The 27,659-nt window shown below is 38.6% G+C and overlaps 2 protein-coding genes across 21 annotated transcripts in view; one reads left to right on the forward strand and one right to left on the reverse strand.

Moving 5' to 3' along the window:
- Window positions 1-27,160, reverse strand: part of CRB2 (crumbs cell polarity complex component 2) — a 126,811-nt gene extending 99,651 nt beyond the window's left edge. The window contains exons 1-2 of the mRNA XM_084493725.1: window positions 27,044-27,160; window positions 2,133-2,591 (exon numbers count right to left, since the gene is read on the reverse strand). The gene's annotated coding sequence lies outside the window, so the exon portion shown is untranslated. The remainder of the gene's footprint in view (window positions 1-2,132; window positions 2,592-27,043) is intronic.
- The window catches only part of STRBP (spermatid perinuclear RNA binding protein), a 79,435-nt gene that overhangs the window by 37,039 nt on the left and 14,737 nt on the right, over window positions 1-27,659 (forward strand). For 4 of the 20 annotated variants that reach the window (XM_084493754.1, XM_084493757.1, XM_084493750.1 and 1 more), the window contains exons 6-18: window positions 1,335-1,429; window positions 1,861-1,956; window positions 2,712-2,823; window positions 3,418-3,515; window positions 3,941-4,052; window positions 4,918-5,010; window positions 5,822-6,021; window positions 8,444-8,602; window positions 9,564-9,698; window positions 10,071-10,211; window positions 11,887-12,010; window positions 14,085-14,129; window positions 19,433-20,434. In XM_084493754.1, the coding sequence (XP_084349880.1) occupies window positions 1,335-1,429; window positions 1,861-1,956; window positions 2,712-2,823; window positions 3,418-3,515; window positions 3,941-4,052; window positions 4,918-5,010; window positions 5,822-6,021; window positions 8,444-8,602; window positions 9,564-9,698; window positions 10,071-10,211; window positions 11,887-12,010; window positions 14,085-14,129; window positions 19,433-19,527 (1,505 nt within the window). In that variant the 3' untranslated portion in view covers window positions 19,528-20,434. The other 16 variants (XR_014684935.1, XR_014684936.1, XM_084493753.1 and 13 more) reach the window with 12 other exon arrangements.

Below are 27,659 nucleotides of genomic sequence, written 5' to 3' on the forward strand. Positions count from 1 at the left end.
ACATTTGCAGTCAATACTACCCAAATTAATCTATGTAAAGGTATATTGAGATGTAACTAAATTATGCATATAAACTGATTTTACTTTTTTTCTCCTAACAACCTGATATTTTAAATGTCTTTCTGGGTACTGGATTTTGCTTATCTGGCAAAGATTTTGGACTGGATGCTGCATTTCAGTCAGGCATTCCAGGATCTCTCTTGAAACCTGCAGAGTTGTCCATTGTGAATAATGAAAAGAGAGTTTTTTCCAAATTATTTTGAAATTAAGAATAATCGTGTATTCATAGAAAAATAACATATTCATGGTTGTAGTTAAGCCATGGATTCATTTAGCTCTTCCGCTATGTTCTTCTCATGTCGGCTGAAATCTAAAATCCTTGTAACCTGAACTCTCTGATATGCAAAATTTGTCATTTGTACATAGCTTCCAGTGAATCTGAGTGCTGATCACACATTTAAGAAAAAATAAATAAATACAAATCGGGGAAGAAAGGACTGTTGTATAATATCCCTCATTACAGAATTGCTTGTGACTGCTAAAAGCAGTTTGTTGCGTGCTGGATAAAAAAGAAAAAAAAAAGAGAAAGGGAAGGGTGGAGAGTGTAAAGCTCCACAGAAGATGTCTTGTCTCTAAAACCCTTCTTTGAACTTCACGTGTCAATTTTGGTTGCTGTTGGGAAGAGAAGCTTTATATAAGTGGAGACTACATCTCAATATATTAATAATCTGGTAGTTAACAAAATTCTTTCATACGTTCTGCCTATATGAAAGATTATTGTTAGCATTTACGTATTTCTTTCATTGAATTATATTGACTAATACTATTCAAGAAAAAGTATTTCAAATGTACTCAATTTTTTTTAATTCTCAGCAATTGCATGGGAATAACTTCAAAGTGTTTCTACCTATTATAATTTTTCTCAATATTCTGTGTCCCTCAAGAAAATATTCCCCTTGTCAAAAGAAGCATGTTTCTGAAATTCTGTGCTACTTTTTGCACTTGGAAGTCACAAAGAAGAGAAAAATAACAATGAAAGAAGTGCTATATAGCTATTTTCTGCCCTGAAATGTTCTACATTTTTAATAAGATCCCAGATTGTCTGTAGCAGTGGCCATCTCTATTATTACTATTATTGTATGAGGAGTGAATGCCTTTGCTTCTGTTGCACACGTGCACATTTACTACCTTTAACGGCTTGTTTAAATTAAGTAACAGTGCACTTAAATTCTGGGAGTCTTATTACCTCATTGAGATGCTGCCGCTCTTTTTGTATTGTGACAGAAACCCCTTGGTCAAATTGTATCTGTCTCTTTTTATCCCATTTTTACCAGTAGATAATGTTGCGATGAAAGATCCTCCGGACTTATTGGACAGGCAGAAATGCCTGGAGGCCTTGGCGTCTCTGCGGCACGCCAAATGGTTTCAGGTTGGCTATTTGTTCTTACCTTGTTGTTACTGTAGCCTTATGAGGTTTAATTTCAGATATTTAATTTTAATGCCTCTTTAACTTCTGATTAGTCCCTAGTAGAGCAAAGGTCTAGATTTCCGAATTCAGTGCTGTACTGTATAAGGGGCAGGCATGACAGGTAGACAGCCAACTGGTCTAGAGTTGTCATGAGGCTACGAGAGCAATCTTGATATCTTGCTTCCTTTTCTTTGTCTCTCTATAAGTTGAAATATTTTACTTAATATAACTGTTGTTTTGCATGAAGCTGATTAAGTATTAAATAGTTATCGTAAAAAAAAAAAGTCTATCCCAGGACTCTGCTTTTTTTTTTTTTTAAAAAAAAAAAAAAAAAAGGCAAAATTGAAGGCCAGGTCTTTGCAGGTATATTGGAACCCTTTTGTTTGTTTTAGGCCAGGGCAAATGGACTAAAATCATGTGTAATTGTGCTTCGTATTCTACGGGATTTGTGCAACAGAGTCCCCACATGGGCACCACTGAAAGGATGGGTAAGTACAGAAAGAGCTGAAGGCAACCTGGTCAGATCTCAAATTTTCTACGGATTGTAGCGGTGTTTGGACTGGGAGAAGCAGTGCATTGTATGACGCTCCTCCCTTTAACCTGCCTCCCTCCCCCTTTTCTCCCCGCTCCTCACTAACTGCAAGCTGTGTAGAAAAGTGCTTACCGGGAGGAAAGAGAATGAGTCCTGTTCAGTCTGTAAGATGTACTGACACCATGGGAAGAGGCGTGACATTGTGGGGCCTTGCACGTCCTCATGGATTAGCAGTAGAATCCCACTTGTTGCTTCCAACCTCAGTTTTTCAAGTCTTCTGCTACCATGACAGAGCTGGTCCTGTCAGAGCAGCCACTTCATGCTAGCAGCTCTGCGGAAGGCAAAATGCTCTCTGTGTCCAGAGAGGAACACTTTGGAGGTCAGCGGAGGCAGCATTTTCTCTTGCATAGAACTGATATCCCTTTGACAGGAGGAGAATATTCACATGATTTGGCTGTAGAAGGCTTTTCCTTTTAGACTAACAGTGCAGTTAACGGAGAGCAGTTGGTTTCCTCAAAAGGTGACTCAAAGCAGGGAACAAATATATGTGCCGTAACTGTCCTCTGAGATGGCAGCCTCTGTCAGTTAGACCTGTAGTGGATTAAAGCTGAAGTAAGCTGATGTGAATATTCTTCCCCTCTACCTCTCCATATTTAACTGCAGTTACAGTTACCCTTGTGTCCATACTAATCATAATTTAATGTCTTCTAGCCACTCGAGCTTATATGTGAAAAATCTATAGGTACTTGTAATAGACCTTTGGGCGCTGGGGAAGCATTACGACGAGTGATGGAGTGTTTGGCATCTGGAATTCTGCTTCCTGGTAAGGGGCCAGATTAACCTCAGGAATACAGACTGTTGTTCGGGCAGCCCAAACCCATTTAAAAGTACGCTGCTGTATGATTAGATGAAAAACACCCGCCTTGTGCTTCCTATCTGCAGTGGAACTGAATGAATATGGCTTATTATTTAAAATTGAAAGATAAAAGGAAATTGCATGGTCAAACTGAATGAAGTACTTCCAACACAGTTAGGAGTTCATGGGGAATGTTAGGTTTGTTTATAAATGAACCTTGATCTCATTAAGGGGTTCCAAACAAATGTGGACCTAATGACTAGCTACTTCATATAGATTTACTGAAATCAGCATGTCTACCCAAAACATCATTATTTCCTTTTAAACTTCCTGCTTTCAATTCACATTGTTGTACCCATGCAGTGTTCACACTGATAAGTTCTGTGGCCTCTTGCTTCATGGGTTAGCTTGCTTTGTATAATACTTGAATCCCTTATTGGGAAGGGTGCACTTCCCACTCTGCTGAAGATGAAGGCTAGCTGTTAGAATATTCATTACTCTCTTCTTTCATGTTGCTTCGTGTTTACTCTCAATAATCTGTCTTACATTTTTCCTTCCCAGGAGGCCCTGGTCTGCATGACCCCTGTGAACGGGAGCCAACAGATGCTTTGTCGTATATGACAGTTCAGCAAAAAGAAGCCATTACGCACAGTGCTCAGGTAGAAAACTCACATGGAGGAGCTAGGTGCTATAATACTCGAGATTTCAGCTAATTAATTCAACTTATTCTCTGGCATGATGGCTTATTTTAGTGGTGGTCCTGATGGTTCTTACGGTGCCCTGCACTGGAAAGATGAAATAATATTTTATGAGTGCAAGAGTTAAATACAGATGAAATACAATCCTTACACGAGGCAGCCTAATGTGTGTGCACCATTTGCATCCTACTTCAAACACTTAAGGCACAGTCCTTGGGTAGGCTCCCTGTCAATGTGTCCTGCACTTCATATTACAGAAACTGATGTGTTTAAGATTTCTAGAAATTAACATTTTCATAGAAGAAGTTACTTTGTGTCTACAAACTTAGACAACTCAGATACAAGTTACATCACAATGTTATTTTATTTCTACTGTCATTTTATAGCATGCCCTCAGATTATCAGCCTTTGGTCAAATCTATAAGGTTTTGGAAATGGATCCTCTCCCATCAAATAAGTCATTTCAGAAATATTCCTGGTCAGTAACTGACAAAGAAGGTAGGTATTGTATGCTCTAAAAATCACTAATTTGGAAGTAAACTAGGGGGTTAATATAGAATGAGTGAAATTCCTGAGTTCCGTGCTATGAATTTACAGCAAAGATTTTTCTTTGTCAAATGTTTCTTTGTTTCGTTTTTTTACTTGGTTTGTTGTCTGTTTTTTTGTTGGTTTTTTTTTGCTGTTGTTGGTTGGTTGGTTTGTTTTAGTTGTTTGCCTTGTTGTTTTGTTTTGGTTGGTTGGTTTGCTGTTTGGGTTCTTTTTTGGTGGCTTGGTTTGTTGCTTTTTAATATATGTATTTTATTGTTAGGAGAAAATCTGAATGTTCTGTTCTCCAGAAGTACCAACAAAGGAGCAGTTAGGGAATAGCTGATGACTTTCTTTAAAGCACAAATCCTTTTGGCGTCTGAAGAGTAAAATTAATATTTACGATTTTTGTGCTGGGGAAGGAGAGACTTCAGACTGGTCGAAAAATGTATAACGAATGTCCATAATGAGAATTACTCATGTTTTTCCTAGAAAATAGTATACATCTAACAAAAAAAACTTTCCGTGTATTTCTTTTTTGGAAAAACAAAATTGTTATAGGTCTTGCCATAGACTAAATATAAAACAAACAAAAAAAGTCACTACAGAATTACAGTACTTACAGTACACGTAATATTAGAAACAGACATCTTGCATGGCCTGGTGCAATGAGTAATGAGCTATTATTGGTTTACATGTAACAGTAACAAAGCTTTGACTGAAGGTTGAGTTCTTTTCTTAGTTATAAATGTGGAAAGAACAGTATGGGACTAATCAGATTCCTGCAATGGAATTTTTTTAATAGTTTATTCATATTACAAGGAAATTTATACTCTAGGTACAGGCTCATCTGCTCTCAAGAGACCATTTGAAGATGGTGTTGGGGATGAGAAAGATCCAAATAAAAAGATGAAGCGTAATCTGAGGAAAAGTAAGTGCAATGCTCCTCCGTTCTCTTTTCAAAGACCCATTGTACAGTGGGAGCTGGCTTAAAAGCTTCTCACTGTTGGTGTGGAATAGCATGCGAGGAAGTCTTTGGAACAAGAAATGGCGCCTCTCTTGCCTCACATTGAGAATATACATTTCTTATGGGGCATTTGAATTTCCCCTGACATGTTTTACTAACTGAATGATTTGCAATCTAAATAGGATTGCTTGTCAGGTCATACGAAAATTTAAGTTGCCCAAGCAACTGAGATATTTTATTGATTACTATCCTCTACCAGCTTTTTTTCTGCCAAATACTGCAGTGATTTTGCTGTGTGAAGATTCGCCTTTTTGCATTCTTCCCTTCTCAAGAAAAATAAAACGCTTAATCTACAAAATGATGACGAAAATGCACAGACTAAAACTCTCAGCATTTCTGGGATCCAGTCAATTCCAGAGGCTGTTTTGATTGTGCTACATTGGTGCCAATTCTATGTCTGGTTCTTCACTACCAATGAAACTTGTTACTCTGATATCAACCAGGAAAAATACAGGTAGCTGCAAAGGAATTGTACTAACAATATTAAAAGATGGGTAATTATAGTTACCCAAAAGTGGAATGGCATATTACAGACTTAACAGTGTCATGACTACCCTCAATCTTTGAGAGGCTGAGGGCTTGTTCTGCTCCTTTATACAGACAGAAAGCTCTTAAATGCAAACTGTTTCATTTTGCTGTTCATTTTGTTTTGTTCATCTCCCCTCACCCTTTTTTTCCCCCCTTCTCCCCTTCCTTCCCCACTATCTTGTACTAGTACTAGATAGTAAAGCAATAGATCTCATGAATGCTCTGATGAGGCTGAACCAAATCAGGCCAGGGCTTCAGTATAAGCTGCTGTCACAGTCTGGTCCAGTCCATGCCCCAGTCTTCACAATGTCTGTAGATGTTGATGGTACGACATATGAAGCATCAGGACCTTCTAAGAAAACAGCCAAGCTCCATGTGGCAGTGAAGGTAAGGCAGCCTAAAATACTCTGCTAACCCCAAATCTTGGAACATAGAGCATGAAATATGGTTAGAACTAGTAATACTAGTAAAACTCAGTAACGAATAAAATTTTAAAACTGAATTTTAAAAATGGATGAAGCTGAGGTGCTACCAATGTACTTGAAACAGAGGTTCAAAGGTTCAAAGGGCACCACTCCTTTCAGACTAGTGGAGAGGGACAATGTGGAAATGTGAAGGAAAAACGTCCCAGGGCTCTGCAGGTCAGCTCATGTGCCAGAGGACTGAACGCAGTGTCTAAGTTCTGGATTGGGGGGGGTGTACGTGCTGGTTTTGTTCTGTTCTCCTCCTTTCTCCTGTTGGCTAGAAAACAGCATGTTGATGGCTCCTTCTTTCTCCCCTTCCTTCTCTGTCTGTCCATTCCTGGGTTGTGAAACTCCTTGAAACATGGAGTTGTTTCCTGTCCCGAGTGTTTGAAGAGTACCTTTGTGCACTGGGCTGAACGTAAATGATTGGTCTCCAGTCAGTTTTTCAGTAAGACTAATCTCATGCAGTCGCTAGTCAACCTACTGTTGCTTCTTGTAGGTGCTGTACATGGCAGAGCTTTTGTCTGTTAAGCAGTAATAGACTGGAATGCCCAACATGAACACCCTTGTTGTATGGCAAGAGGACAGTTCAGACTGCTAAAGCAGACCAAGCCTTCTGGGTTTCTGGGAAGAAAGGAAAGTTTCCTACAGATTTTTCATGTGAAAGAGAACCTCTTCTAATAGAACTGCACTTATGATAGGAGCAAGCGCATCTGTCATTCTGTGCTTCGTTTTGTGTTTTTAAGAACTGCCTTTTTAGAAGCTTCATCTGGCAACTTTCTGCTTTCTTTTGATTTCCGTTTTGAAAATCCCATTGTCCCTCGTGCTTTCAAGTTCAAAGTGTCCAGAACTATCTGAGGGAATGTGTTGTTCCTCAGGAAAAGCATCTCTCTGCATGTGTGTCCTTCCAGACCTTCTTCCTCATACTTTTATTTTACCTCACTCCCTGCAGTCGTTTGGAGGGAAAAAAAAAAAGGAAAAAAAAAAAAAAAAGAAAAAAGATGTATCTATATATAGAGAGAGATTTTTTATTTTTTATCAAAACTTGCCCTGAAAAGCTGCAGTTTCTCTGCCACTGAACCTCTCTGTATCTGCCATATCTGCGCTGGTACACACCCAGCTCTGTTCTCTCTCAGTCTACATGTACACAAATCCTGGGTTGAAAACATCCCCGATTCAAGCCAAGGGCAAATGGATGGTGTGTAGATACAATTTTTTTTTTTTTTTTTTCCGCCCCGAGCAAATCTGGGGCCTTTTTTCGCAGACTTACAAGAGAGCTTATTGTAACCATTTCAGTTTCCAGATCTGATCTTTTTAAAACATAGAAGCCTTGAAAATTCACCTAAATATACAGCAATTGTACGGGAGCTGAGGCTGGGATAACCTCTGTAGTTTTCAGTTCGGTGTTTAAACAGTGATTTTTGCACTTTCTTCTTGGGACTGCGTTTTCAGTGGAGCTTCAAGTTGGTTTCAGATTCCCGGGTGCTGTGTCCGGTACCTCTGTCCAGCTAGGTTAGGCAGCTGGTTAAAGGAGAGGCTGACGTTGCTAGCTGAGGATGTTTTTGAAGGAACCGATTAGTACCTTAATTGGAGAGTAAAATTTCATTTGGTGTGCAGCTGCTGGAAGCAACAACTAGGAAGTTGTGACATGCTCCACTAAAATTTACTGCAGATGGAGTGGTTTGTTGCTCTGCCAGCTGGACCCTCCTTCATCTCACAGCTCAGGACACCTGAGCTTGTTCCCTGTGGAACTTTGGAAGCATCTACCCTCCAGTGTTCTGAAAGATGCGAGCAAGGAAGGTGATGTCAGCCCTGTAGCTCTAGGGATACACTTTGCATGACCAGCTGTCACTGCACTTTTCTAGGAAGCTCCAGAAGTGCCATCTTCTAGAAGTGCAGTGCTTTGATTCTCATGAGACTGTTTGTCCTGTTTGCCCTGCAGTCAATCTGTTCACCTGTCTATATACAGAGAGAGAGAGGAAAAAGTATGCAAAACAATCTTTTCATACTGTTAAGCAGTATCATGGAGTGGATGAACTTTTTAATTTTACCCTATTATTTTGCATGGAATTATCAAGATGAATGATGCTCATGAGTAATTGCTGTCTTTGAGACAAACATTTCTGTTTGTGTTGATTCCACTTCTGGAAACCTGGAACTATTTCCCCCATTGCTGCTGTGCTTTTCTCCATTTCACACAGGAGAAAATGCATTTTCTAAGCAATCTGCCTTTATTAAGTGTATAGTGGCCATTCTTTTGTGTTGTGATTAGGCCTCTATTTGTTTATACTTGCTTCGGTAGCATTAGCCTATTTTACAGTTCATTTCATGTGCTTTTATTGTAGGTTTTACAAGCAATGGGGTATCCAACTGGTTTTGATGCAGATGTTGAGTGTGTAAGTTCTGATGAAAAATCAGATACCGAAGGCAAAAATGAAACAGTGTCTTCAATCTCAAGCAATAATACTGGAAATTCTACATCTGACACCTCCACTACCCTAGAGGTAAACATTACATAGAAAAGTACAAGTGATGGAGAGGTGTGGGGTTTTTATTTCCTGTCTTAGAAAAGGATGATGTTTTCTTTATGGCAGCAGATAAGAAACTGAGTTTCCAGTCTCAGACCTTCCATAGGCTTTGTCACTGTGCACGAATAGCTTGATTTTTATGCCTCCTTTCCTAAAATTTAAGGTAAAGTAGCCATATTATGCTTTTAAGACCATAAACTCTTTGACAGGTGTTGTCTCTTCTACTTTGCTCACATACAGTCCAGTCCTAGGAGTGGGACAACATAATCTTGTTTGTTACCTTTGGGCTTTGGTAATGCAATTTTGGTATTTTCTTTCGTGTAATAGGTTTGTCAAAAATGTATAGTTCTGTAGACAGTATCTTACTGATACACATGAAGACCAGTGAAAACAAAACAATTCATCAAGGGATGTTAGGAAACGTAAAACCTAATACCTCTGTACATATTGAATGACCTAGAAAAAGCCACACTGAAGATTACATTGAAATTGGATCATTTATGTTAACTTCAGCACTTGTAGCTGACTGAAGTCGGTTGCTACGAAGCAGTATGCAGTGCTTGTTTCCTCACTGAAGTTGTAAGAAATATGGTATTCCACAAAGGACAAAATTCCAGTAACTTTAGCAGTCTTGGCAGAATGTCCCCAGAAATCATGCTAGGATCACAGAGTCATAGAATTGCCTGAGTTGTCCACTATTCTGGTGCAGCATGTTCTACTGAAGCCAAGACAGTGTTATCTGTGATACAGGTCTGTCACTGGAATGTCCAGTGCGGTGTACGTACTGGGAACAACGAGCTGTTGCAGAGGCTTGACACGGTGATAATGCCAGCCTTCTCCAAGGGGCTGGCCGTTTGATGCTGTAAGCTATACCACTGTAGATGTCTGCCATATGAAGATAAAAGGCTCTAAAGCAACACCATAAATGTGTCTCTAGGTAAGAACTCAGGGTCCTATACTGACAGCAAGTGGCAAAAACCCAGTGATGGAGCTTAATGAAAAAAGAAGAGGTCTGAAGTATGAGCTCATCTCCGAGACGGGTGGAAGCCACGACAAGCGCTTTGTGATGGAGGTGAGTGAAACAAGCTTGTAGAGTTGGTAGGTGGTTTTAGCAACTGTGCTTCAGTCTTTGGGGTTCTTGCTGCTATGATTGTAGATTTTTTTGTTGTGCTTTTTGCACCGCACAGCTGTAGTGATGTTTTTCAGGCTTTTGTATCTCTTATTACAGCTGTGATGTGACTGGGAAAGGGAATGTCTTATGCTTTAGGAAAATAAAATGAGAAATCTGTCATACAGAACATGGAATGGTGTTTAGTTGTTTGTTTGTTTTTTTAACTATTGAGGCTCTCTCATCACTGACCAGTAGGTGCAGCATGGTATTCCCAAGGATAAAATACTAGACATAAATTCATATCTTAACATAAATTTGTATCTTAATTTTCAGGTAGAAGTAGATGGCCAGAAATTCAGAGGTGCAGGTCCAAATAAGAAAGTAGCAAAAGCAAGCGCTGCATTAGCTGCACTTGAGAAACTGTTTTCTGGGCCTAATGCAGCAAACAACAAGAAGAAGAAGATTCTTCCTCAGGTAAGAATTGTTACTTGCTTTTTGGATCACTCTGTTACCACAGCTCTTGGGTGGTTTTATGACACATGACCTTCTAGAGGAAGCAGGTAATTTCATTTTCTTGCATTGTGCACACACTGTAAAGTTTCTATTTTTATTCTTATATAGTAATTGTTGTAGCATATACTATGGTAGCTGGGACTGTATTGCGCTAGTGCTATTACAAAATATTTTCCTATTTATTATTAAGGGGTTTAACCTAGAGGACACAAGAGTAGAAAAGGAGGCACAAAGAGAGGTGGTGATTAGCTAGAGGAAATACAATCAGGTTTGCTGATGACATGGAAGTCTCTTGTGTGTAAGGCCAGAGCCATACTGTGCTCCTCCACCATCTAAGATACATAGAGAATAAATCATTTATAGCTTAGCAAAGGCATTAAGTCTATGTTCTGGAGTAAGTTGAGATTTTTGCACCAGAGTTTTCAAATGAGACATTTTATTTAGTCAGGACGCTTCTGTAATACAAAGCTTGGTCTTGTCCGTTAGGTTTAATAGCCACAGTGATTTCTCAAGTCTATTAAGTTTAAGGTTGAACAGAGCAGAAACTATCAACAGTGTTCCTCCTCCAGAGAACTGTTATCAGGGAAAAAAAACACCCTTGAGGGTTACCATTTGGTTCTCTTTTGTGCAAATGTGTTAGAATTAGGATTTTCTTATTTCACAGGAGCAGAATGTATCCCCAAATACACTTAAAAAATTAAAAGTCAACTCTATTTTTGTCTGTAATTACTAAGTCCTCCTCAACTCACTAAGACTTTTGGTTAGGAGTATTTCAGTTTCCATTACTGTGTTGAAAGTCTAGTAGATCAGAAGAAATGGTACCTCACAGGACAATGTTCCATAGGCAGCTAAAATATGAGAATGACTTCTGATTCTGGCACTTAACTAAATCTTTTTTTTTTTTTTTTTTTTTTTTCCTCTGTGTTTATGGCCAAACTTGTCTTTGAAATACCTAGATATGCTTGATTTTACTCTGTTTTCAGAAGGTAGCCGGGGGGCATGTAGTACAGCAAAGCTCTGCTCTGATGCAGTGAGCAACACCAGTGTCTGCAGCTCCTTGCTGTACTCTGAATTCTGTCACTCGTGACAATGGGAAAGGAAGATGGCATTCTAGAAGAAGCTGGTCTAAACTAATCCAGCGTTGTCATGAGGTGGTTTTGCTTTTGTGGTGAAGTCCTGGCTCTGCTGAAAATTTGCAGATTCAGGGTTGTAGGAAAAAAGCAAAGACCACGTTGTAGATCAGGGAGAGGCAGTTTGTAAGGATGTGGAAAAGATAGCGGCAAGGCACATCAGAGAATAGGGCAGAAACTAGTCACGTTTGATCACACTCACACAGCCAAAACTTAAGGAAGGAAATAAATATGGCCTGACTATGCCAACTGCCAGGACACAGTGAAGTGACCACGCTCTTAGATTCAGACTGCTACGCAGTGAGCTCTCAGAAGGGACTCTTTCTGTCAGTCTTTTTTTTTTTTTAAATGTTACTTCTCCATTTTGTACTCTGCCTTAAATAAGGCTTGTGCAGCAAGCATTCTTAAAGAGATTTGGGAAAGGTGGTGATTTAATGCAGATGTCCTTGTAGTTCCAGCAACACTTCCACCTTCTGAATTGCTATTGTTTTTATTACTCTGAGCAGACTAAAGGGGTTGTCAATACAGCTGTTTCGGCAGCAGTCCAGGCTGTTCGAGGTAGAGGAAGAGGTGCTTTAACACGAGGGGCATTTGTTGGGGCAGCTGCTGCTACTGGATACATAACACCAGGTAAGGCATGGCACTAACAGCTAATACTTTAATTCTGACTACTGGTGTGCCCTATTCCATTTGTCAGTCAACTATGCAAGTGACCTCTTCAGCTTCAGTCATCTGAGATGAAGCAGAAGAGAGAATTCATGGGTGTTTTAATAAATCAAAGAGCTGAACAACTGGCGGTACCTATCCTTTATAAGTATGCAACTTAAAACTCCATGTGTACAGGGCATGAGTACACAGTTATCCCCATAATGGCTTTCCTGGCTTTATCATTCTATTATCTGTCTTTGTAGTTGACTGCCAAACAATTTCCTGAACTTTCTTCCTGGGTCAGGAACCTCTTGCATCACATGTCCTGTAGCAGTAGGATTGGCTTGCCCAATAAACCCTTGCAGGGATAGAACCGGCAGTCACTGTGATCCCAGAAACTATCCACGTGAATCAGGCATGCGAGCACAATATCTATCAGTAGCTTCTATGCTAGCCTGAAAAAAAAAAAAAAAAAAAAAAAAAAAAGAATTTGTGTTCATACTCTGTTAATTCATCATCCGTGCTGTATTGTTCTGAGTAGCAGAGGATCTTTTGAACTTTTGAAAACCAAAGGCCTTGTGGTTCACATACGTGGTACTTTCTGTACACAGCAGGTGAGTTACTAATCAGGTTATTTCACTGCTGACTCCTCAGGGCAGATTTGCAACCATCAGAGGCAAAACTATTTGAGCTTCTGAAGAGCTTACGTGCTCAACTATTAGTGGCTGGTCCAAAATAGTGATGGTTTTTATTAACCAGTAGGTTGCAAGCAGATACGAAGGGCATACAGAGTGTAAGCTGTTACAATCCAGAGACAAGAAAACTTTAATGAAACGTTAACATTCTCCTTACTTCTTAAAGTGCATTGTTTTTTTTGTGACTCTGCATCAGATCTGAGGCTTGCAAGTAACGTAAAGGGAGTCTAGACGTTGTTTTGACTTTGAATATGAATCACAGATTTTTAAGAATGAGATACTTGGAGATCCCTTAGTCAAAGCAAATCCAATAGCTTCCAAAAGTAGTATGTATACTCATACTCAAGTTTTCTGAATACAGCAGGAACTCTAATTATACTCTTCATCCATTCACACATACTAATAGCATAGCCCTGTTGTTTGCTAGACCTGCTTTCTGGCACAGTCAACAGCATGATGTCTTCATTGTTCCTGTATGTTGATGTAATTATAAATATTAAAAACCAGTAATTCATTTTTAATGGCTGTTAACATTGTTTTTGGAACTGTCTTGCTGCCTGAGGAGTCATTTATGAGACATTTTAACCTGTCAAGGGCATTCTCCTTGCCAGCATGGAATTACTCCAGAAATAGGTTTGATTTCCAAGTCATTGCAGTAGTTAAGCTTTTATTGGTCTTGGCCTACACAGATTATTTCTCTTCATCCTCTTCTCAGAAATCTATTGCTTTTTCTGATGGACTAAAGCGATTCCAGCAGGTGGGGCGGGGAGAGGACGCAACCCTGTACAATCTTAATTATTGAGATACAGTAACCAAGATTGGTGTTCTCCACTGTTCCTGTTTGTCTCACTCCACAGCAACACCTAGCCCTTTGGAAAAAAGATACTGTTTCTGTTTGCATCTAGTTGTTCCCATGTCCTTTGTCCTTTTTGGCTGCAGAAGTGGCAGAGCACGCTGAATTCACACAGGAACTTTATTGATGAAAATGTGGTATCTGCTGCAGGCATTCCCCTCTTTATAATGCAAATTGAGGACGATGATTTTTCTTTGCGTCAGACTGTATTTGTACTTCAGAGGTAGCATAAGCAAATACGGGATGTGTAACTGGATCCATGCTCTGACAGTACAGACTCAAGAGCTGAGGTTTAAGAAAGTCATTGGGTAGCTTGTTCTTTAAGACACTGTGTAGAAGGATTTTAGTGTTTTCAGCAGTTTTCACATGCATTAATATGAGTTTTTGTTTTTTTCTGTGGTCCTTCTTTGTATACCAGAAAGTGTCCCTGTGTATTGATACGCGAATACCAATTGTCTTCAGGTATCACAAGAAATGAAAACCCATTCCCCATCTGTTTATATTGCAGGCTATGGAGCACCATATGGGTATAGTACAGCTGCGCCAGCTTACGGTATGTATAGCCCAGTGATTGACAAATTAGAAATTATACAGAAACCATTGTGCCAGTCCAAATGTGGCAGTCCAAGTTGGTTTAGGTTTTGCAGGAGAAATTTAAGAGATTAAAGCTCTTAAACCATGATGACAACACCTTGCCATAACCTTGTGGTTCTTTTTTGGTTGGAGTAGTTTTTTGCCTATGCTTTGCCTGATCTGTGGAAGGACCGCTTGTTCTAATTGCCTGTTCCCTTTCATACTGAAACTGAACTGAAATAGTTTTCTTACTTTTTACAGCCAATCTGTGCTCCATTCAAAGACTACCTAAGGGCCTATGTCAGCATCTCTGAGCAATATTTATCTAAATGGCTTTACAAATAATTGGCAGTGTTTGCCTACAAGTTTTAATTGGCCTGTGGACCAAGCTCCCCTAGTGCTGTCAACTACTATATCAGAGATTATTTCATAGAGAAGTCTGTGTGCATACAATCCCATCCCTGCCCCACCCCGCTCCCCCTGCTGCAGGCTAAACCACTGCTGCTTGGGACAAGCAGAACGATTTTGTGTAGCTTATATCGCTGGTGATTAGACTGCAAGGAAGCTAGGATACAGGAATTTGCCACAATGATTTTACTAAGAAGCATAGTGAAATTAGGCTGGCAAAGCATTGGTTAAGACTGTAAAATAAACTAAAAATCAGCACTGATTTAAAGGTTTTTCTTACCTCAGCTTCTCCCTACCAACCTGCTTTTTTTTTTTTTTTTTTTTAATGCTAGACTAACAAAGTGTATTTACCTCTAACCGGCCCTTTTGGTTACTTTGAATGAGGTTTATGTGGCAATGGGAGCAAAGCAGTTTGGAGTCAGTGATATGTCCTGGCACACAAAAAAAAACACCAGCACCTACCTACCAGAACCCATCCCACTGTCCTCTCCTGTCACAGGACAGGAGGGAAATCCTGCTACTCAAATGACAATAAGTACATTTCAAGGCCTGCAGTTTTTTCATATGGGAAACTGAGCTTGCAATTTCCTACTCATTTTCTAGCTTTTGTAGTATTTGTAATACTTATTCCTCTCTAATTTGTATAGCTTTTATAGCTTGGGCAATACCAACTCCCCTGATAGCATTATAAAAGTTAGAAATATTTTCAAATGTTTATTTCATTACTTTCTTTTAGAGGTATGAGCTATAGAAAACAAAATGCTGCTGCTTTATTGAAAACATTCTCTTTGCTTGACTAAGAGCAGCCGGCCCTATTCTGTACTCATGCAGTGGAGAGGGGAAGTACAATGGGCCAACGGGCTGCACTTAACAGTGGGAATTCTCCCTTCAAAATATAAGCAAACCTCACTAGTTCTGCAAATCCTGCCCCGTTGACCGGCCAAGTGCTTTGACAAAATGGCAGCTGACAGCTGTGCTTTCCTACAGAGTGTGCTCTACATTGTCTTCTGTGTTGTATTACTGAAAATGGAAGGAACAGTTATTTGTTTTTCAAGGAAAAATCAAAGGAAGTTTAGTTTATGGCTTACTTCAAGGCATGGATTTTTAAAAAACCTCTAGTTCTTTCCAAGCTGTAGTGACTGGCTATAACCACGATCCAGTGGTATATGCACTTGTGTATTTTTACAAGCCAGGGGCTTGCAGTGATGTAACATGAATCTTTTTCGGGCTGAAGAAGACAGTACAACTTATCAATGCTCCTGCAGCATGAGTTTTACTTACAGCTTTTTTTGTCTTCCTTTACTCCTTCTGCTTTGTGTTTTTTTTTTTCTCATGATGAGTATTTTGGGAGCTAGATTTTAATCAACTAACTGTGTACATGTGACATATCGCTGACTTCAAAACACTGTGGAATTGAATGCCCCCATTTTTCACATAAAGAGTTTCTGTTTTTAATGTCTTATGATTGTGATGCAAAGTACTGGGATAATGCTTTTTGGCTGTAAGGTAAACATGTCTCTGCCTTTGTAAGCTGTTGCATGTTGGGAAACTTCACTTTGATCATCTGGTGCTCTGGAATACCTGCTGTTGCTGCTTTGTGATTTCTAAATGGACACATAGGATAAACACTAGAACTTAAATAGGAAAGAATTATTAAAAAAAAAAAAGGATTTAATTGTGCAGAAGCTTGTGAGGCCACAAGAACTCTGTAATAACCATGAAATCAGGCAAATATTAATCTTTCCAGATTTGCCACTTCAATACAGGATAGCAAAAGCAAAATAAAGCAGCAGATACAAAATTTACTGTAGGTACTGAATTATTTGGCTGACCTATGTGGAAGCTTATCAAAACTGCTGGACAGTTTCTCTATGAATTTTCTTTTATGCATAGCAGATCCTGTCAAGAGTATCTGCAATTGTTACTGGCCTGTGAAATACGAACACAGAACAAGGTAGTAGAGATTAATTATCATAAAGATTATGAAATAGCTTCAAGTCCAACCTCTTTTCAACAAAACACACTCTATTTTTGAGACTACTGCTTGCTTTAATTTTAACAAACACCGGGACAAAAATAAAAGCAAACTTTAAGCTAACCATCTGTTTGAAGTAGTACAAAGTGTTGAAGTGTTACTGTTTATGGGGCCCTGTACCCTAAAGTCACATTGACTGATCTGGAAAAGGTTAATGAGAACACTACTGTAAGCTCATATCTGACTTCCTTGGATCACTGAACTTATTTGGAGTCCTCTCCCTTTTTTCTCTCTGTAGGTTTACCCAAGAGAATGGTTCTGTTACCAGTTATGAAATTCCCAACTTATCCTGTTCCCCACTACTCATTCTTTTAGCAAATGGCAGAAGCTAATTCCTATTGATTGAACAACACAGTACAGTGCAGAATGTTAGAAGAAAAAAGAGCCTTTTTATCCTGTTTTCTTTGAACACATACTTGAGCAAAGTCATTTGTAAAGAAACATCTTTTTCCTACTTTTTGATTTTAACAAAATGCAAATTTAGTTCTCTAAAACTTGAAAAAAATGTTCTGTGAAATGTTACCTCATTTTCAAATAACTTATACCAGCCTTCTGTTATAGGGAAGAACTAGAAGCTTAAATCTTACGTTTTAAATGAAGTATCCGATTATGTAAAATTAAATTTGTGAAGGATGTATAGAATATAAAACACTGATCACAAATAAACTGTTTTGTTGTAACACAAGAGTACTGCCTGTTTCCTAATGCAGTCACACAGATTCAGTTAGTGACCTGTACTTGTTGTAGGGTTATTTAATGCAGGGCATAGTTCTTTAAAAAATTATAAAAATAAAAATTAAAAAAAGAAACTTCAGTTAAAATATAACTTCGTAAATATTATGGTGTGTAATAAAGTTAGTAAAATATGGGTTAAATATTGTTTTATCTTATAGAGTTAAGCATCAGTATGTGAGTTTTCTTAGAATCTTTAAAATCAGCATCCTGTAACTCTCAGTGACTTTAGAGTCTTAATTATCTAAGAAGGCTTTTCGTTTGTACACAGAATACTGAAAAACAAACAAAGCAAAGGGAATTAATCCTAGACAGCCTCTTTGTATTAGGTTACATTCTGTGAAACACATACTAAACAAAGGAAGTTCCCACAGAAGAGCTCATAATTACAGGGATACACAGTTCAGTCCGTATTGCCCAGAGAAAGGACGTCAATAATGTTACAATCTCGTTCTTTAGAGCTCAAAAGCTGCTTGTTTTCCTTTCTTTTGTTTTTGACCAAAAAAAAATAAAAAATTGCACTTGTTCTTGTGGCCTTCTTCACTTTTAAGATTGTCTGCCCACCCTTGATTTTCCATTCACCATTTTTGCAGAAAGCATTTTAGTTGTCAATCTTGTATTAAAACAAAGGGTTCTCCTTTTTCCCCTTACATTTACAAGAATCTAAAGCAGCAACAAGGTCCCCATGAAAACTTGCTATTTAATTGTCCCAGTTCTTGTTGAGTGCTGCTGTGGAAAGTGACACACTTCAGCCATAGGCCAGTACTTTTCTTAAGAGTTGGTGCTCAAACCAAAAGAATTTCCTTTCAGATAAGGAGCGGGTGCACCTGTCAAATTCCAGGACAGGCCCCAGCTCTGTGCTGGCTCCATGTGTTTTAGACTCCTGCAGAAAAACTGCTGTGGGCTCTACTGAGGGATTCAAGTAGTCTTTATTAAGGTATCACCCCCACAAATAAGTAGCGTTGCTGGTTGTACTTCTCTACTCTTTTAAGTTGCTTTTCAGGAGGTTTGCTTTAGTTCATGCTCTTTCCAAGACTGAATTTATACACTCTGTTCTCCAACAGATTTTGCTGTTGAGGCAGGGGGAAGCTATATTTATGAAGAGGGTGTAAGAACAGTGCTTAAAGCCATGTAAAGTTCCTCCTCCCTTTCACCACCCATTACAGGGAAACAAATAGTAGAACAGCATAACAAAGGGCAGCTTATTTAACAAGCTGCTCTTCTTGGAATTAACTGCACCTGATAAACTAATATCTATGCTTAGAATTGTGTTCATATCTTATATGGTTTTCCTTCTGACATAGCTCTCGCTTTTGTTTGGTGTTGGTGGTACTTTAATAAAAAATGCAGCTCTACTGACAAGTAGCGGTGAGCCTGCTGTTCTCATCCATGTGATAGTGTTGAAATAAAGAGCAGGGTCTTGGGGATGTAATCAAATTGAGTGGTGCTCGTAAGTCACCAATACATTTTGCTGGCCTATGGATGAAAGGAAGCCATCACGGAGCAGAAAAAGCATGGCTGATAAGAGCCCATTTTTGTTAATCAAATATTCATTAAAGGAATCTTTCCTCTGCACACGTTCCACCCCCTCCCACCCCCCTTTTGGAGTTCCCCTGATTGGCAACTGTTTTCTTTTTTCTTTAATCCCTGGATTTGTAAAATTTCTAACAAAATATTGTCTGAACCAATTCTATACAATAAACATTTCTATGCCCGATAACTTGTTCCTTATTTCAAAAACAAGGAGGGCGCTATGCTCTTTTCCAACATGATGGCAGTCATTTCAGATGATTGATAGAAGTCTTTTTTTTTTTTTTTTGTCATTTGTTGGGAGTTACTAACCACATTGTAAACTTGCCCCCTTGCTGCATATTTTACATTTCTCTGCTTTACTGAAATATGAATGAGCTGTCAGTTCTTTGTTTAGAAAGTGGTAACCTTGGAAGTGTTAGATGTTTCAATACCTTCACAGAATTAAAAGTGCCCATTTTACAATGAAAATTCCACTTGCAGCTGAGAGAGCAGAGAAATTTAAATGGAGCTTTAGCTTCAGCCACTCTCTGAAATTAACATGAAGTTTTTGCTTCTCTGCTCTTTTCCCACTGTAGGTGGTTTTTTCATTGACAGTCCCTATTGCCAGCCTCTCAGCATCGCACCTTTTATTATTCACTTGGGCCCTCAAGATTTCTTCTCTGACTTCTAGAACCATCAGGTTGTGTGGCTCCAAATGGCATTTTGTACATGTCTTAAAAGCAAGAACAAAACTGGCTCGTTTTGAGGTTTCTCAACTTCAGACATGGAATCTGAGGTGTTTTGTTTTTGTTTTTGTTTTTTCTTTTTTCTCTCAAAAGTGTTTCTCACTTCTTGAACTTTGTTCCATTTAACGAAAAGCAATACTTACTTCAAGCCACAGTCCTTTCTTTGGGTACATAGCAATAGATGTGTATATACTTCTGGTTATTTCTTTACACTAGAAGGGAAGAGGGGGGGAACAAAACAAGACTTTAAACCTCATAGGGTGCTTGCTTTAAGCAGTGAACCCACATTTACTTTCACTATTTAAGTATTTCAGAATTTTAATACTATGACTGTATTTGCATGTTTCCTATAAAAACTGCTACGAACAGTTGCAATGGTCGCTCTTGAAGCAGTAGTGCTTTGTACCATTGTACATGTCAGCAGACATGAAATGTAGCAAAAAGCTGGAAGAAAAAATAGTCTATTTTTCTCCAAAATATAACTAAATGTTATTCTTTCTCTCTCTCTCTCTCTCTTTCTTTACCACATCATTAATATGAGGCACAAAAAGGGTAGGCCTGAATTTGACTTTGAAATAGTTCTTCTGTGTCTCTTAAAATCATCACCAAATGATAGGAAATTGTAGTATTTGATAAATCTTCAATTCAAAATCTTTTCTTCTCTAAATTTACTAGTGAGTGTTTTTTTTTTCCTCTTAAACTTGTATGTTGATATTCTGAGATTGTGAATCAGTAATCAGCAATAACTAAAAGGTAAATGTCCTTGTTTATTTAAATGGTATTGGAACATCTGTATATTGCAGTTAAGACTTTTAAGCAGTTTTCAGCAGGTTAATACCACTTTATTCTCATTCTCTCCGGACCTCCATAGCCATATGCACTTGTATAAAATAAGCAGAAATGTAATGACTGTAAGCTGAGATCGTGATGTAAAAGGTAAGAAATTTTATTTTAAGCTTAAAGAATATTTTTATTGATTTTTTCTAAAAATCTCACATACCTGTGACAATCTTGTATATGGCAGATTTTTATTATGTTTTGTTTAACTGTAAACAAGTAATATGCAGTTTTGGATTCCAACTTCATGTTTTTCAAGGCCACTTCAAATATTCCAGTTTCAGTTAAAAATATATATATTTCTTAATACTTTTAAGAAATAGTTTGGTTTTATCAACAGACTGTTCTTCAAGTATCTTTCTCTAGCATAGCCTAAAAAGCTGTATTGATAATGCTGTGTATCAGGCACCGCATTCCTTGCATACTTGTGGAAAACATTTAGGTAGGTACTAAAGCCTGGCCATGGCCCGCACTGAAAGCCATACCATGGTTACAGTTATGTGAAATAAAAATGTGAAGTGGAATGTGTGGTATTATCTAACTAACAAGAGAGAAATTATTTCCCTAAACTAATAAAGCCAAACTCCAAACGGAGAATGAAAGACTTTGATGATGTTAGTTTAAATCTGCAGAGATCAAATTACATTAGGCCAAATTAATTCATGAAGCAGCCAGGTTTGCTTTCCTCTTGTGGGTGCAGTGGGAGGAGAGGAAGGCAGGCAGGAAAAGATCTAACTGTGCATGAATAAATTGTTTGGCTGTAGTTTTCTAAAGCTAGAAATTAAGACAGGGGCCTCCATAAATAATTATCTTCAGTTCTGTAGTAAATGTTTTAGATGATATTTTACTTGGAGTAAAATGATTTTGGATTATGACTTATATGGTGCACATGATATGTGTAGTTTTAAGATACTTGTTTTCTTAATTTGCATTTATATAACCTTACATTATGCAAGATTGCATAGCACAGTACTGCACAACTGCAGTACCTGCAGTACTTGAAGTTGCTGGAAACAACTCTTTTATATTAAAAAAAAAAAAAAGCAAAAAAAAAAGCAGGGGGTTGATGATGTATTAGTGTTTTAGGGTCTCAATTCAGACATGAAAGCATTAAAAAACCCTGATTATCACGGTTTATACTGATGTAAAACAGAAAAATACTTGGTATGAAATATGTAGTAAATCGAGCCTAAAGCTTGTTGTTTTGCATCAAAATATAACAGCAAAAATAAACTATATTTCTTTTCAATATTGAAAATATCAAATTCAGTAAATAACTGCATGTGTAGGTTCTCCATAACTCAGGATATGCCTGGATAAAATACATAGGTTGATGTAGAAAAATAGCTGTCAAATATTGTTGGTTTTAGTAATGTTGGAGGAAACCTGATGTTGCAAGTGGCCTATGTATCTGCACCTGGAGAAATTTAAGTTCAGGAACTTTACCAGTGACTTGCCCACCAAAGCACATAACTGTTTGATTACATTTGCAGGTGCAATTGATGAGCCATCAGCATGACCTTTCTGTTTGGTGGTGCAGATTTTCATCTGCTGTTATCTTCAAGGTATAAATATAGGGTTTGGTCTGAAGCTCACTTAATGTTCAATTATTTGTTCAGCCTGTAAGGCAAAGCAATCCTGATAGTGGAGCAGCAGGCTGCTCTGTTTCCTCTGAAAGACAGTGTTTTATATGCTTCAAGGCGATGTTAAGGCACATTATAATGAACTTCTCTTGAGTATTCCTTTTGTAGGTTTAACTGATAACAGTCTGACAAGCAGCTTATCTGTCCAGTTCAAGGACTGATTAATAACTTCTTAACTGACTTCTTTGATCTCTCTTTGTGGCCTGGATTTGGCAGCTTTATCCATTTGTATTGGTTTGCATCAGCATTGTTTTGACTGTGAATTTCCGTATTTTTCTGTCATTACCCTTTTAACTCTTAGAATTGTAAGCATTCTGCCCTTCTGCTTTTTTGGCGTTTTCACGTTCTTGGATCTTCTCCTCTTTTTCAATGAAAAGATACTAAATTTCTTTGGTATATTTTTGCTCGGTAGACAAACACTTAGGTCCCAAAATTGTCCCCTTGGCTTTGCTGCATGCCTTCGCAATAGGAAGGACACCATTTCCTGACATGAAGTACACGCTGTACTTGAAACTCCTAAATCCTGGTTTTGAAGCCATTTGGAGTTAGTGACAAGACCCTAATGTGGGTGCTAAGACTGCCTAGTGCCTAGGACTGTCTCATTCACGGTGGTACTTGAGCAAAACATTCACATGTTCTGAAACATCTTTCATGGAGGTTCCACAAGTGCCTAATACATTGGCATTTGATAGAACTGTTACGGACTGCATTCTATTCCAGCAGGTATTACCCTAACCAAAATACCAGGCTATTATTTGATGAGTGATTTGGATAACATCTACTTGATCAATGTCATCACAGCCACTGTTTTGCTAAGGCAGAATTAGAAACTGCTTTCTTTTGCCTAACACTTGCAGGTTTCCTTTGAAAATCCACCTCACCAAGAGAATGGTCTGAAGTGCCTTTTCTGAGAAATTGAGGTCTGTTATTTGATGGCTACCAAGCTTTGTCTTTCTGGATATATGCAGCAGTCAATGTGGAAACCTGGTTCCATGTGCTCTGTGTAGCTGCTGCTATCTTTGCCAATTCTGCAGTACCATTTATGTGAAGCAAAAATATTTTACAGTTTGAATTTCTGGTTCATGGAAAAGAATTCTGAAAAAGTTCCTTTCAACTACTACGTATCAATAGGACACTTGGGAAAGTCTGTATCTATTCACTTCCCACCTTAATTCTAGTTTTAGCTAACCAGATGCCAGTATGTATTTTGGGAGATGATGTCTGGCACTTAAAGGATTAAAAGAAACCAGAGCTTTACAATGAAAAACTGACCTGTTTAGTGTGTTACCTGGACTAGAGATGAATGGCATTAACAATAACTTTGGAAGTATAAATATGAGCTTGGGTGGCCTGGTTGGTTGACATGGAGGGAAGTGAGGCTATTTACAGAATAGCGAGATTAAAATACAGGCTGTTCTTTGTTTGCTTTTATATAGCTGTTCTTGCATACAAATCCACAATCACACACAGTGGCTTTCCCTTTCTAACAGTTTGGATTTTCTGGAACCATGTGAGGGAGAAATGCACAAGCAGCCTTTTGAGTTGTCAGATTGGTATCTGAAGTGGCCGTGCAGGACAGCAGTCTTCACAGATGGAAACCTCTAAGTACAGTATACTGCTAGCCATACCTCAGCATTTTTCTTCCTGATGGTTGAGTGGCAGCTGGAATGGTTGTCATTTTTCCAAATAGGAAACTGTGATTTGTGAAGAAATAACATATTTGACAAGGGAACTTAAATTCTACTTTGCCAGCTACATGGAATTTCTACAGGCATGGTCTGTCTAAAGAAGGGTTTAAGGCAACAAGGTGACTTTGGAAGGAAAGTGTTATCTTGAGCTAGTGTCTTAATTGTACATGATACAAACACCATACAAAAATCTGCCTAAACCTTTTGAGACATAATTCCATCACCAGCCTTTGCTTGAAAGCCTGTACATTAAAGTACCAGGGTTGAATGACTGTGAAAGGACTTGGCGAGCTGAAAGCATGGCACACGATGCTTCCTGCCATCGTATCCTCTCTCTGCCAGTGCTTGCTGTCTACTTTACGCATGCATTCTGGAGCTGGAACATGGTGACCTTATTCCTGGGCATTGAGCCATACGGATGGAGGGAGGCCAGCCTATACCCATGAAGGGACTGTGTAACACGCGGCCTCTGTTGCCCAAGCAATTTCTCTTGGACACAGTACACAATCCAACCCTCACAAAGGCAATTTAGTGCCTGGGTAGGTGGTTCCTAATCTGTCTAATTTGCTGTCATGCAGCCAATGTGAGTTAATTAGATGATTCAGCAATTGTCGTGGTTCCCAGTTAATGTGCTGTAAACCCTGCTGTCCTAAGTTTCACTGGAGCTGAATACCTTTGTTTCTGTGAATGCTGTGCTTCCCACTGCCTTTTCTGATCTCCTCTAGCATTCCAGTAAATAACCAAGTCTCTGAAGTTACAGAATCTTTATGTAGCTGTTTCTAGATTGTTGAGAATTTCTAATAAGCCAATGAAAAGCTTTAGGGAACAAGTTTTCCTACAAACTTATTAATGTGCCAAGACACTACTATTTTTACTCATATGCAAACATCTGTGAGAAATACTCTGGTATCTCTGATCACTTGAAAGGGCACTAGTACTCCTTCTTTAAGGATACTTGCCTTCTGGCAGAAAAAGTAGATTTATTTAATGTTTGTCTTAGTTCTAAAATTATTTGTGCATTTTTCCTTTCATTGGACTACTAAGAGAAATTTCCCTGACCACAAGTTTCTTGTATTAATAGGAAGTAGAAAATGAAGGAGTGGCACGAAGACTTTTCAGGTGTTCTAAGAAAAAAATCTCCTTGTTTGGCTGTTCAACTATGGGACACCAATCTCCCGGCAATTCTAAAATTCCAAGATAGCAATAAATGTGAGCAGCTTCAATGTACTATCTTTGATCCAATCCAGCAATGTCCTCAGAGAACGAGTCTGACAGTCCCTGTGTTTTCAGTCACTGATCTCTGACAGAAACAGTGTAGAAGCACTTGGGTCCCTTGCTTTGTTTTTAATTCTCCATCTGTACTTCAAGAGTCCATGGGTCATCACAGTCTAGCGATGAGATTCCCAAACATCTCACCAGAACTATGTAAATTAAGAGCTAGCACAACATTATAATATTTGAGCCTTAGACAAAATTCCAAGTTTCCCTCTGCATCCTTTGCTCTGTAGGCTAAGATACAATCATTTTGTATTAGAACTTAGTGCCTTTAGATAAATCCTCTGTAGTCAGTTGCTTGCTAATAAATAAAGGGAAAAATATGTCTTCCACCTTCAAATGAGTTCCAAGTCACATAAGCAGCTTACAAAAAAAAGGCTCCTACTTCCTGAGGCTCTGGGAAATAGCACAAGAACTCTGCCAGGGCAGATTCTTTTGGATACATGATGAGATACACAAATATAAAGTTTAGACTGCTGTTCTCAGTCATGAATCACACTGGGGCCTCTTCTCTGGCAACAAAAGAATGAAAATGAAGTCTCTGCTGGACTTACAGAGAAGTTCCGTTAACGTACAGTTGTACTGTCTTAAGAACCAGTAACTGAGCTTGAATTTTCAGGACACAGACCCTCTCAAGTGTCCTGCTGGAAGAAGTTACGGAAAAATTAGATACTTTGCTGACTTGTTTAAAGAGATGCAAAGGTATAGCATAGTTGCAGCCACTATTCTTAGTATATAGACAGCTTGTCTAACAGCTCATTGGTTCCAGTCTCCTGTTTTAGGAGATCTGGTTTGCTGTGAAACTGAGCCCTACTGTAAAGTAGAAATGCTGTTGCAGTCATTTTAGAGCAATTCACTGAAGAAACTCAGCACTGGAGTCCTACCCTTACAGGTTGTGGCAGCAGTTTTCACCTCTGTTTTCTTTTGAACACTAACCACTTCAGCTGGTAATTTATTGTTTGACATTAAGAGAATTCACATCACAAAGCTGCTTTATTACTTAACCCCTGAAGTTAAGTCTCCTTAGCTTAGCTTCTCTCATCTAATTCCATACCTATCTGTGTGTAGGTTCTTTAGTGCCCCAAGACATCTCTCTGTTTCCCACTGTACTCACAGAAACAAGAGTGATTCAGTTATTTATGTGCAACTGATGCTCAAGATAATAAAACAGCATGAGTAGGACACATACAGACCTGTTCCTTTAGCCTGGTGTTTTCTACAAGAGAGGATGCTCTTTCTGCTAGACCTGTCTAATACTGTGTAGGCAGTACAATAGCTTACTAAAAGTAGTTCTGTGATCTTTTTAATAAAAAAGTTCTTAAGACTTAAATTCAGTATTTTTTTCTCCAAGTTCTGTGGCTATGTGAAAACATTCAGACTAAATGCTTACCTTGACACTTAAGAGGAGTTGAGTGATCTAAAGTGCTAAGTAGAGATGTGCAGTTCTAAATCAAATTTCTTATGTTGTATGTTGTTTTAACGTGTATTCGGTGCCTTAACTCTGTACAATCTAATGTTATCTATACTGTACCACAGGTAGTTTAGTGGGTAAGTGTATTTTAAGAGAAGTCATCAAGCTAGGCTACAGAAACTGTAGCAAGGACAAGCCTTCTCAGTGTGAGTTCTCCTGCATGTTTAACTAATAATCCACTGATAAACAAAACCTGAAGAATTTAAAGACTATATAAACTTTTTAACTACGAATTGGGACTGAATGTATCCAATTTCCAACTTCAAAGGTTTGTGCCAATGAGATAAAGGTACAATCTCTTCTATGTTGTGTAAGTAAACTTCAAACTGGCCAGAAGTGTGTGTTTGTGAAAACCTATGGACTCTTATCTTTACTAGAACAAATTGCACTAGAAGGTATTAACTGAATGTAGTTTAGAAGGGTATTAATGGAATGTAGTCAATTATCCTTTATCCACTGGTACAGGGGGCTTGGAATGAGTCAGATTTGCAGTTAATGTTTAAGTCCAAAATAGCATGTGAACTTAAGCCTCATTCCTGCCTCCTACCTGAATCTAGAAGCTCCAGGTGCCTTATGCTGCTTTGCAGTTTGCAAGGTGTAGCACAGCTTCTACTTGAACACACATTTGCTTACTGAATGCACCTGGTCCTGGTAGAATGGACTGAGGCAGAAGAGAGAGAGAGAGAAGAAAACAATGAAGGTAGAGTGCACCTCTCCAGTCTTCGGTTAAGTAGAAAAGGAAGTTGCATGGAAAGCTGCACTGCCTTTTCCAAGGCCATAAATACAGTCTCTGGAAAAAACAGGACGTTTGTCTATGGTGGTAAATCAGCAGCCTTAGTACACTAAGAGCAACGAGGAAGTGGTATTGTTTTTTCAATAGCTTGTATGAAATTAGGTAAGGGATTTAAGCTACCCATATTACAAGCTAAAAATCTGCTGGAGCAGATTATACTTTTTTCCTGCTTCAATAAACAGGTATAGGTTGGAAAGAGGAATAGGAGCAATCCAATGAATCACAGAAGGGTTTGAGTTGGAAGGGACCTTAAATATTACCTAATTCCAACCCCCTGCCATGGGCAGGGACACCTCCCACTAGACCAGGATACTGCAAGCCCATTCTTCATATCTAATCTAAAGCTACCCTCTTGTAGTTTAAAATTGTA

This window comes from Aythya ferina (assembly GCF_964211825.1).
Source record: "Aythya ferina genome assembly, chromosome: 20".
Taxonomy (NCBI): domain Eukaryota; kingdom Metazoa; phylum Chordata; class Aves; order Anseriformes; family Anatidae; genus Aythya; species Aythya ferina.